A 12,387-nucleotide genomic window follows, 5' to 3' on the forward strand; every position below is an offset into this window, starting at 1 on the left:
CTAAAACTAGACCACTAATAGGTATTGCCTTACAGAATTCAGTAAATTTTTCTCATGCTTTGCCCAGGAACTTAGCTCTTTTAACATTCTGGGCTCTAGGGAGGAAGGGAAATGAAAAGGGTCCTCTGCTCTCCTAAAGTTTCACAGACCTGTCTTCAGGAGCTTGGTCTAAAATAAGGGAAATGAGAAGATATCCCCACTCCTTTGCAGAGCTAGGGAACCACAGCTATGGAACACTTCATGTAATTTTACTTTTTTTTTTTCAATAAAAGAAATGGAATGAAGAAAAGTAGGAAGAAGTAGAGAAAGAAGGAGAGGAGAAGAGGATAGGAATAGGATAAGAAGAGGAGAGGAGAGAAGAAAGGAGAGTGTCTCAGGAAGAGAGTCCTAAAACTATAAATATTGATTTGATTGCACATATATAGCTTCAACAAGCTGGCATTTGGGCAGTGAAGGTGAACTAGGAGAGTTGGGGGGAGTACTGGGGGAGCCGTTTTGACTAGTAGAATTAGTAACACTAATTACACATTTTTAAATCAGAGAGGACTTTCTAGAAGGAAAAAACTTTTCCCTAGACTTTGAAGGGCAGAAGGTGGAGGCTTGGCCAATGGGAGGCAGCATGAGTGATAATGGGTGTGTGGTAAGAATTTTGCAAAGGATCATAGGAAGAATCAGGTTGAGCACAGGCAGGGCTGGGGGGAGGAATTATTTTCCTAGAAAAAATGAAGATGGGGGCATGGAGAAGAGGAGGCAGCACCCATTGAAGACTCCCCCCCAATTCCCCAGCTACAAATATATATATATATATATATATATATATATATATATATATGGATGGATATGTGTGTGTATATAAATCTTAATACATCAAGAACCTATGACCACCAGCAAAGAGTTATCCAGGGCTCAGAAAAGATAAATCCATGATCATACATGAATCCAGAGCATTTAACTTCAAATCCATTTCTCCATCTGACATGTCACACTATCTCTCTGTTTACATGCTACAGAGCATAGGATTGTGGATTTAGAGCTAAAAGAAACAATAGAGGACAATTTAGTCCAACACCTTCATTTTACAAATGAGGAAACTGAGGCTGAGAAAATTTAAGTGACTTTTCCAATGTCTCACAGCATATAAGTCTCAGAGGTGGAACTTGAACTTAGGTCTTCCTGATTCCTAGTCCAGAATTCTATCTGCTGTGCTGCCAGTGTTGCATGCAAAAGGCCATGAGATTGAGAACAAGAAGGGATCCTAGAGGTCATCAGGTTACTTTACAGGAACCTAATGACTTGTACAAGGTCACACAACTTCTAAGTCTCTGGATTAAGCTTTGAGCCCAAGTCTTCTTGACTTTCAGTCTAGCATCCCATTCCTCTACACCAGGATGTGTCTCTTTTATATATAATACAGGAGGAGCATCATTCTACTCAGCAGCAATATATACAGACTAGCCCCTGGAAATCCTCCACAATAAAAGGCTATAAAGCTCAGGAAAAGGGGAAGGGAGAAAAAATTAGGCCTGATTCCCCACAGTAGCTCAGGAATTCCATAATTCCCCATGAATACCAATTCAAAAACAATTGGACCCACAGCAAAAGAACATTTGCAAGCAGAAGAAAAAACTTTATTTCATAAAAAGAAAGAATACAGTGAGTGAAGTGCTAATTACACAATACACTTGCTTCCCGAGGTTTCCACCCTAAAAACATACTACTGAAAAAGGGATGGGATGGGAGTCCAGTGGGCTGGGAAGAAAGGAGAGGATAGCATTGGCAGTTCCCATGTTTGCCACCCAATTCCCACTGCAAAGACTTAAATTTCCATTCTTCTCCCCTCTGTGGCTGCTCATGCTCTCAGCCAGGCAGGCAAGGGACCTTCTCTTTTGCCTCTAGTAAAGATTTAGACTTCCCTTTTCTGGGAAGAAATCACCTTCCCATCCACTGATTCCTCCATGGTGATTTGGATTTTGCTGCTACTGCTACTACCACTTATTCCACCAAAGGAACCTATGAGAAAGAAAAAAAAAAAAAAAAGGTAGAGAGTGTAAACTACTTTTTTTCCTAATTTTTAAAATAATAGCTTTTTATTTATAAAATACATGCAAAGATAATTTCCAACATTCACTCCAAATTTTGTCCCAAATTTTCTTCCTCCGTCCCTTCCCACTTCTCTTGTCCCTTACACAGCAGGTAATTCAATATAGATTAAACATTTCATTCACCCTCCAAATCATCTAAATATATTTCTACATTTATCATGCTGCGCAAGAAAAATCAGAGCAGAAAGGGGGGAAAAAGCAAGCAAACAACAACAGAAAAGGTAAAAATATTATGCTATGATCTACATTCAGTCCCCATAGTCCTCTTTCTGGATGCAGATGGCTCTCTCCATCACAAGTCTATTGGAATTGCCCTGAATCACCTCATTGTTGAAAAGAGCAAAGTTGAGTGGAAACTATTATGGGGAGGAAAGCTCATCTTTCTCCAAATTCAGGCAAGGCCTTTGATCAGATAAAAGAGGGCAAAGAGACTCTTAGAGTATCCATGCTAAAAAAAACAAAAAACAAACAAAAAAAATTTATTTGTTCACTAAATATTTAGTTAGCACCTATTCTATAGGATACTATGCAAGGCACTGAGGGAATGCAGACAAATAAGACTTAGTTCCTGCCTTTAGTTGTCCCTAAATCTACACAAAGGTCTTAGCACAATGCAATTTGAAAAGGGATGAGATAAACATTTCTTGGTACTGGACCATAAAATCGGGGCATTCCAGGCTGCTTTGGTCTTAATCATGAGATCATACGTTTTAAACTGAAGGGTCCTCAGAAGTTTTCTATTCCAGAACTTTCATTTTGTAGGTAATGAAGTAAAAGGAATTTAAGCAACTTGTCCAAGCTCAGACAAGGGAGTAAACATCAGAAGCAGGATTTGAACCCACATTCTCTTTCTACTGCACTATCAGAAGGCTATTGAAAAAATAACCAATAGAATCACTGAGTCACTATAAGCACTCTAGCAATAAGCATTTAATAGACATTGACTATTTGTCAGGCTCTACAACAGGATCCAGGAACACAACTTGGTCAGTTCCTTGGAGGACAGAGAATGTGTAATCGTACAAGACCTGGACTGTTCTTTGCTCATGGCTAGTGTCCAATATATCCGAGGATAGTTTTTAAGGTTGGAAGGAACTTTATGGATCACAGAATTATAGAATCTAAGAGTTGGAAGGAATCTTAGCAGCCATCCAGTACAACCTTTACCTGAACATAAATCCCCTCTAAAATATGCCCAAAAGTGGTTTGTCTCCATTGGATACCCTTCAGGATATCAATGTCCCTTTTAAAATATGGTTCTTAGAAGTAACACAATAGACTAAACCAGTGCAGGGATGTGCTGGAGCCAGCTTGAACACACTCCAGAGAGGTGATTGTTAAATTTTCTATGTGAGTATTCACACACTTTGGGAATCAGCAAACTACAAATTAGGGCCTGATTTGTTGTTTTGTTAATTTTCTAAATTTAAGGAAGTGATGAGGAAGATTTAATAATGCAGATTAAATTTAAGAGTATGCCTTCTACATATATTTTTTGAGGAGAATGAAGGAGTTACTTGTTAAACATTTACCAGCACACTATTGGAATGGGTTTCTAATCTTTTTCTGTCATAAACTCCTTTGGCATTCTGTGATGTCTAGGAGGGAAGGAAGGAGGAAAAAATGAAAGAGGGAGGAAAGGAAGAAAAGAAGGAAGGAGAGAGGGAAAGAGGGGGAGGGAGAGAGGAATGATATAGAAAGGGAGGAAGGGACAAGAGAGGGAGAGAAGGAGGGAGGGAGGGAAAGAGGAAAAGAAGGAAGGATGGAGGAAAGGAAGGAATGAAGGAGGGAGGAACAAAAAAAGGAGGGAGGGATAAGGGAAGTAAAAAGGGATGAGAGAAGGAGGATGAGAGGGAAGAAATAAGGAAAAAGAGGAAAGAAGAAAATGGAAGAAGAGAGGAAGGAAGGGGATGGAGAGAAGGAAGGGACAAGAGAGGCAGGAAGCATTAGAGGGAAGGAAGGAAGGAAGGAAGGAAGGAAGGAAGGAAGGAAGGAAGGAAGGAAGGAAGGAAGGAAGGAAGGAAGGAAGGAAGGAGAGAGAAAAGTAAAGAGGAAAGGAGGGATGGAAAGAGAAATAAGGGAAGGAGGAAGGGACAAAGGATGGAGGAAGGAAGGAAGAGTATCTATCACTTGGAGGAAGGAGGGAAACAAAAGGATAAACAGGAGTTTACTAGGAAAGAAAATGTAGATCAGAATGGAAGCAGCCTCTTCATAGTGAATAGATATAATGTTGAAAAAATTCTGTCTCCCAGGCTCCTGGTAAAGAATCCATAGCCATCTCCACATTTCCCCAAACTTCATCCAGCCCTGGCCGAAGCCAGATAGGTCTTACCTTCTCTAGTACTTAAGCCAACCATCCTAGAAAAGAAAGAGGAAGATTCCAATCAATATAACAAATATTATTAACTGCCCACTATGGGCAAAGCCTTGTGTGAGGTCCCCCCCCACCCAGGATGAAGTTCAGTGTAGTCATTTTCTTTAAGGTTATCCTATTCTCTCTTTATTTTGTACACAAGGAAACTGAGGTTCAGAGGTGTTAAATAACTTGTTGCTTCATAGGCTATGGGGTTTGGTAGAGATCACTTAATCCAATTCTCTAATTTCATAGTTGAGAAAATTGAGATTAAGTAATTTACACATAATCATAAAATTGATATGTATTGAAGTCAATATTCAAACCCATCAATCAGTGATAAGAACAAATGGTTATGTTCTTGCTGAGGTCCATATGAGCAAAAGCAAAGCAGAAGTCATTTCAAAGCTTGAGGAAGTTGGGTGGTCCACTAGATGGAATGATAGACTTAGATATTTACTAGCTGCATGGCCCTGGACACATCACTTCTCTCTGGACCTCAGTTTACTCATCTGTAAATTAAGAGGGCTGGACCAAATCTTTCCAAGTTCCAGTGCCTTCAAGTCCTAAAAATCTTCTCTGCAAGGGCTAGAAGTACTAAAGCCAGTTCCAACAAGTTATACCACTCTCTAGATTGGATTCTCAAATTCTTTCCCTTCAACTACTCTGGCTTTAACAAGGACTCACAACCCCACTGATGATTGTACTAGAAACATAGTCCCCATTCCATAGGATGGCCCCCAAGCCCTTTGCCTACTTGGAGTCCTGGCCCTCTAGCAGGTTGTGGTAAGTGGCAATCTCCTGTTCCAGCCGGGTCTTGATGTCTAAAAGCATATTGTACTGCTGGTTCTGACATTCCATCTCATTGCGGAGCTCACTGAGCTGAACCTCGATGTTACTAATCAACCCCTGTATCTGCTGCAGTTGGGTAGCATAACGGCTCTCCGTCTCTGCCAAGGAGCTCTCCAGCCCGGCTTTCTGATGAAGAGAGGGAGAGGAAAGCATGAAAAGGCTCTGACCCAGCAGGGATGGAGAAGCAAGGAGTCTGGGGGAAGAAGGGAGTGCCTACCATGCTGAGCTGGGACTGAAGCTCGATCTCCAGGCCCTGGAGTGTGCGTCTCAGGTCAGTGATCTCAGTCTTGCTGGTCTGGATCATTTCAGTGTTGGAAGCCACCTCTTTGTTCAGTTCTTCAGTCTGCAAGGGTCCCACAAAGATGGATGAGTCCCACCCCAGTAGTGGCTCGCTGTGGCAATACCACCCCCCAATGACCACCAATGAACACTGAGGGCCTCAAAGAGAGGTCTTGCAAATAGATTTACCTTGCTAAAGAACCAGGCCTCAGCATCTTGACGATTCTTCTCAGTGATGGCTTCATACTGCTCTCGCATCTCAGAAAGGACCCGGGTCAGGTCTACCCCTGGGGCTGCATCCATCTCCACATTGACTTGACCCACTAGCTGGTTGGTATACTCTTTCATTTCCTGAAGGGATGGAAAGAAAACTCAGATTGGACATCATGCTTCTAGCTCTGAGCAACAGGGAAAGGAAGAATATTCTTTCAGCATCTTGTTTCTGAAGGAATAAGCACATTCTCCACCATTCATGAACTGATAGAGAATGTGCTTCTTCCCTCAGAAACAAGGAAGGGGACTAATCATACAGGTTTTCAGAGGGAGAAAATGATACATAGAGGTTTACCCAAAGTTATTTCCTATTTCAGTAACCGAACAGTACTGGCCACCTTAATTTCCCTCTCATTGGCTAGGGAGAAGAAGAACTGAGCACATCTAGGCATAAATGTTTTGCTGGATCTGAGAGGAGCCATGAATTTCTTACTCCCTCCTGGTCCACCAAATCTCTCTGCTTGGACACACATTGTGACAGTGTTCCTGAAGAGCTGAGTTCTGCTTCCTAAGGCTATGGCTGCTATGAGGAAATAACCTAGCTATGAAATGAGACCATTCAGAAATTGCCCTGTTGTCCCCCAGATCATCCTGGGGCTCATTCATACACAGTTCTTGACAAGGAGGAAAAACTGGATTTAAAGGTCCAGTGTTCAAATCCTAATTGCCAATTAACCTTGGACAAGTTGAACTGAGGGTTCCCTAAATTTCCTTCTAACTAAATCCTATGTTCCCACAAGATGGAAGGTTAATAAGCCTCAGGCCACTCTTCTGTCTGCCTCCTGCTTTCTTCTCACCTCCTCATGATTCTTCTTGAGCAAGTCCAGCTGTTCTTTCAGGTCCTCAATCTTCATCTCCAGATCAGTCTTGAATAAATTCATCTCTTCCATTATCTTGTGCAAGTCCCTGATGTCACTCTCTACATTCTGACGCAGATGCAGCTCATTCTCATACCTGGGGAATTAAGAAAAAAAGTTCAGAACCAAAAATAGTGGTGTAGTTCTATTTCTTTGCATGAGGGTTTTGGCCAGAGAAGCAAAGGGGATGAAGAGACTGAGAGAGGGAATGAGATGAGAGAAAGGGAAGAGGGAGGGAGAAAGGGAAATCAGGAGAAAGAAGAGAGAAAAGGAAGGGATGGAGGGAGGGAGGGAAAAAGGGAGAATAGAAGAAAAAAGGAGTCATGAACTTACTTGTTTTTGAAGTCTTCAAGAGCGAGCTGAGTATTGTCAATCTCCAAAATGATGCCAGAGTTGTCAGCTTTGGCTTCCATGATCTACAAAAAGGAGAGACCTGAACCTCCCTGGAGATCCCCTCTGTATCCTCCTTCCTTGTTGTCGCCAGTAGGACCTTCCCATCCCCTCCTCATGCATTTCTCTTAACAGGTACTGCTCTTTCTTGCTGAGTTTGTTACAAAGAGGTTTCAGGACCTAGCTAGAACCCTTCCAAGTTCACTGAATAGCACCCCTACACAGGCTCTTCTACTGCCCCCCTTGCCTTCCACACAAGATCCAGAATCAAGCACCTCCCACCAACTATGCACATAAGAATTTGAAGATATAGAGCTGCTCTAAAGAATCCGGAGCTGAGCCAAGAAAAGGGGTCCAACTAGAATGCCATAGAATTAAAAGTTTAAGTCTAGTTAGTGATAGGAGGGATAAGAAATCCTAATAATAAGCAGAACTCCTAATTTTAATCTCTCCATTTTATTGCCCCAGCCTACATACACTGCCTATGGAATGCCAGAAGTATCAGAATGTCAACAATGGAGAGATTCTTAGAGTTCATCTAAGATAGAAGTTCTTAATCTTTGGGGCTCATGGACTGAACCCCTTGGGCACCCTGGTAAAACCTATAGGTCTCTTCTCAGAATAATGTTTTTAAAGATATAGAGTTAAATACATAAGATTAAATAAATTGAATTAAAGTGTCATTTTTTTCCTATCTAAGTTAAAGTATCCCCTAAAATCTTTCCACAGACCCCAGGTTAGGAACTCCCTGATCTGGTCCAGCTTCCTCATCTGAGATGTTACATAGACTTAGAGTCTACTCTATATATGACTTGGAAATTTACCAAGCATATGAGACTAGCCAAATGATGGTCAGAGCCCTGTCTTTCTCCATGGAGAAAAATTGGAGCTGTTATTTATACTACCATATGCACAGAGCTGATATAAGGAAAGCACTCTAAGAAAACCCTGCCCATTAGCAGTAGAGTTAGGACTGTCCTTTGCCAAATATTGCATCCCTAGCACTTAGCACTTATGTCTGCACAGAGCAGGTACCTAATCAATGTTTATTGACTGACTGACTGACTGACTGAAACTCAGGTCCCACTTTATGTGTGTGAGCACTTGCTGCAAGGGATTCTTGCAGTCCTTCATTTCCCGTTGGGTCCAGTTATGAGCACACCTATCATTTCTTCCTTTCAAAATTAACAGACAAAGCCAAGGAAGCTTTTCTCACTGAATGACCAAGCTGAAGATTTACTTTTTCTGTCCTATTAACTGTGCTTTCAATCATAAGGAATGGATAGTATGCCCTATGTTCTCCCTGCTGCCAATCAGAAAACATCCATAGCTTTTGCCAGTGGATAAGCACCTCCCATGCTGCAAGACACCAAAAGTTATTTTGTACATGAGGATGTACAATGCAATCACTGTCTGAATCTAAAATAATTGCTTTTGTGTCATCAATAACTCTGAAAGTAGAACTCTATGACAACTAGTGCCCTGGTTAGCTGCCATCTCTGTCCAGCTCACAGTCTCACCTTGTCCTGAAGCTCCTTTATGGTCTTGAAGTAGGGACTGTAATCCTTCTCGGGGCTGGTGGGACTCTGCTTCAGATGCCAGTCCCGGATCTTGACCTCCAGGTCAGCATTGGCTTCCTCCAGAGCCCGCACTTTGTCCAGGTAGGAGGCCAGGCGGTCATTGAGGTTCTGCATGGTGATCTTCTCATTGCCAGAGAGGAGGCCACCATCTCTGCCCCCCAGGTCAAAGCCACTTCCAAAGCTTCCTGAACTGAAACCCCCACCAGACCCTCCACCAAAGCCATAGCTCATTCCACCACCGTAGCCTCCCATTGACCCAGAGGAGACGAACTTAGCTGAAGAGGCAGAAATCTGACCACCCCTGTAAAGACTCCCCCCTCCGTATCCTCCACCAGCCAGGAGAGAGGCTCCCCTCGAGGAGCCCCCACCGAAGCCACCCCCATAGGCAGAGGAAGAGCTCTGAAGAAAAGTGGTGCTCATGGCTTCAGTAGCCCCCGGCCTCAGCAGTCAGGAGTTATAGAGCTTCAAGGAGAATCAGGGAGAAGCCTCTTTTCCCCTTAAGCCACAGCTATTTTTATACTGATTCCTCTGGGTGCTGGGTGACCGCGCCCCCCATCCCACGCCACTCAGATTCTCCTCCCCTCTAAAAATAAGCCAACTCAGATACCATTTTTTATACGCATACACAGCTGCCCCTATACCTCAAGAAGCTCTTTAGGGTTGTTATTGTTGTTATTGTTGTTGTTGTGTGTCTGTATGCGTGTGTGTGTGTGTGTGTGTGTGTATGTTCTATATGTATGGTGTTCTTTTTTTTAATTTAACAAAAGAGATGATTCAGAGTTAATGATGTTTTGCCAGAGGGTATGGTTTTGACACTTGGATTACAATCTTAACTCCACACTCCAATAAAAAAATAAAAAAAAAAAAAAAAGCCAGGAGAGAACACTGTGCTCCTCCCACAGCTTCGGAATGGTTTTGCCTACACGAAGACGCTTAGGATTTCTCGTGTACAAGCTGTTCATTGTATACAGAGCTTCTTCTGATGACCATTCCATGCTAAGAGCCTCAATCCCTCAACACCGTTTGGGATTCTGGGGCAATGCTCTGACCTGAACTCCTTCCAATTCCTTTCTGTTGGCCATTGGAGAGACCAGTCTAAAAAACCAACAATTGCTGGACCTAAAGAGCAAGATAAAAGGACAACTTTATCCCAGAGAGGGAGAAGGGAAAAGAAGAGAAAAGGGGACAGATCTACCTAAGGCTGTACATGGCCACCAGAACATCCCACTTCAGAATCAATCACTAAGCATTTATTAAGAGCCTACCATGCATCAGCTTCATGCTAGTCAATGGGGATCCAAAGACAAAAATGAGACTGTCTTCCCTCAAAGAACTTATGTTCTTTCAGAGGAGATGATATATACATTAATATATATATATATATATAATTAATATATAAATAAAATATAGAATGATGGCATGAGGGGTACAGATCAGGGCAGTCGAGGAGAGTCCGAATTAAGGATTTAGGCAGCTAGGTAAATAAAATGAATAGAGTTCAAGACAAAGTCAGGAAGATCTGGTCTCAAACACTATGTGACCCTGAGGACGTCACAGCCTCTCCATGCTTCCATTTCTTCATCTCTAAAAGCAGGAGTAATAACAGTACCTACTTAACAGGGTTCTTCCAAGGTTCAAATGAGAGAACATAAAGTTCCATGCACCAATAAGTGACATTATAGAGCTATATGTGGGGGAGAGAGAAAGAGCATGTACGCCATTATAACAGATCAACATCTAGCACACGTCAGACCACCCTCCTGCTCCCTCTTGTTTTCTTCATCCAATTTTCAGGATTTAAAGAGCAAAGCTTCCATGCCAGAGAGTGGAATGGAGTCCAAAACCTTCCCGTCCTGCACAGCCCACATCTCTCACCCTTTTCCCAGTCCCCTACTGACACTGACATTCCAGGTGATGTAGAACAGCCTCCAGGCTGACAGGGGGCTGATTGAGTACCTGCCACCTGCCAACTGAGCATATCACTGAACTCTGCTTGCTTTGGGGACAGGTTGAGGCAAACCACACATAGATAACCCTGGGGTTGATTCCAGAAAGCCCCTGCCTCCCTCCTCCCCACTCCTCAGAGACATGTCACTACCTACCAGTCTCAACTTAACCCCTGCTTGCTCTCTCTAGAGCTGAAAGGTCTGGGGAGTATCCCAACACAAAAGTCCCTATTTTGAAGGATGGAAATTTCAGGAGGCAAGTTCCCTAAGAAGGAGAGTCATGGCTTTATATAGGAACAGGAGGGAATTCCTCAGCCTCCACAACATAATCGCCTCTCTGAACCTGGAGCAAGAAGAACCTGAGTTCAGATTCTGCCTCATTCACTCACTCGCCCATGTGATCCCAGATGAGTACCTAAGGTCTCTCAGCTTCAGTTTCTTTATCTGTAAAATGGAAACAATAATAGCACCTACTTCATAGTACTCTTGGAAGGATCAAATGAGATAATATAAGTAAAATATTTTATAAACCTTAAAGATATATCTATGCATATATATATACTAACTTTTTTCTTTTTTTTCTTTTAATAGTATTTTACTTTTCCAAATACATACAAAGGTAGTTTTTTAACATTCACTTTTGCAAAACTTCGTTCCAAATTTTTTCTTCCTCTCCTCCCCCCCCCCAAGACAGCAAACAATCTGATGTAGGTTAAACAGGCTAATTATTATTATATTTGAAATCTATGATTTTCCATTGGTCCTAGTGTACCCTTGGAGCCACTCTGGTCTCTTCCTCATTTCTCATTTTCTCATCCCTTCTTCAGCTGTTCAAGGGGCTCCCAGTAGAGCCAGGAACAACTGGATTGTCTTCCATAAGTCATTAGTCAGTGGGGATGCCTGAATGCTGAAATGCTGGGATGCTAGAATGCTGGAGTGCTGGGGGAAATACCCAGGTTCATTGCACAAGAGATTTAATTTTTAGCTTTTAGACACAAAGTACAAGCTAGCACTGGAGAGTAGTCACCCATCTGTAGCTACTCAGTTGAGCCAGCTCAGAGAAGCAGTCCATCAATAAACACTTATTAAGTACTTACTGTGTGCCAGGCACAGCACCAAGAAGGAGGGTAATAAAGAAAGTATTATTAGTCCTAATTTGGGAGCATAGTTCTAGTACTGGAAGGAAACATTTTAGAAACCACCTAGTCCAATCTCCCTTCATTTTACAGATGGAGAAACTGAGGCCCAAGAGAGTAAAGAGAGGATAAGGTCAAGGGCAGGATATGAATCCCAGCTCTCTTAATAACAGAATAAATATCCTTATATTATATCAAACTACTGCTATGGTATGCTATATTTATACATACATAAAGTAGAGAGTAAGCTTCTTGAGAGTAGAAATTGATTCCTTTTTTCCCTTTGTATCAACAGTACAGGGGACCTGGTATACAATAGGTGTTTAATAAATGTTTGTTGAAAGGAACCTAGAAGGATCTCATGACAGATAAGGACAAACACTCAGCAAGGACAGCATGGAGTATAGCTAAATTGCATATCCCACCCCAGAGAAGAGAAGAGGAGATTGGGCTCCCAGGACTTTGCTCTCCATTATCCTATCCATCTCACCACAGATTTCAGTGCAGGAAAAAAAAGAATGACCAGGATCTTCCAGCAGCCATAATTCTCTTTGTGTTTTTCCTTTCTTGGCACTGGGAGAACCAGACAGTGGCATATTGTAAGTGAGAAAGTGGTAGG

General features: G+C 42.2%; 1 protein-coding gene across 1 annotated transcript; it reads right to left on the reverse strand.

The window, feature by feature from the left end:
- Positions 1-1,606: 1,606 nt before the first annotated feature.
- Positions 1,607-9,178, reverse strand: KRT15 (keratin 15). Its single transcript, XM_074261487.1, has 8 exons — positions 8,627-9,178; positions 7,050-7,132; positions 6,657-6,813; positions 5,776-5,937; positions 5,525-5,650; positions 5,213-5,433; positions 4,435-4,460; positions 1,607-2,010 (listed from the first exon to the last, which is right to left on the reverse strand). Exons 1-8 carry the CDS (start codon positions 9,104-9,106, stop codon positions 1,904-1,906), a joined length of 1,362 nt encoding a protein of 453 aa, XP_074117588.1. The 5' UTR covers positions 9,107-9,178; the 3' UTR covers positions 1,607-1,903.
- Positions 9,179-12,387: the final 3,209 nt, after the last annotated feature.

Source organism: Sminthopsis crassicaudata, chromosome 4 (genome assembly GCF_048593235.1).
Source record: "Sminthopsis crassicaudata isolate SCR6 chromosome 4, ASM4859323v1, whole genome shotgun sequence".
In the NCBI taxonomy this organism is placed as follows: Eukaryota; Metazoa; Chordata; class Mammalia; order Dasyuromorphia; family Dasyuridae; genus Sminthopsis; species Sminthopsis crassicaudata.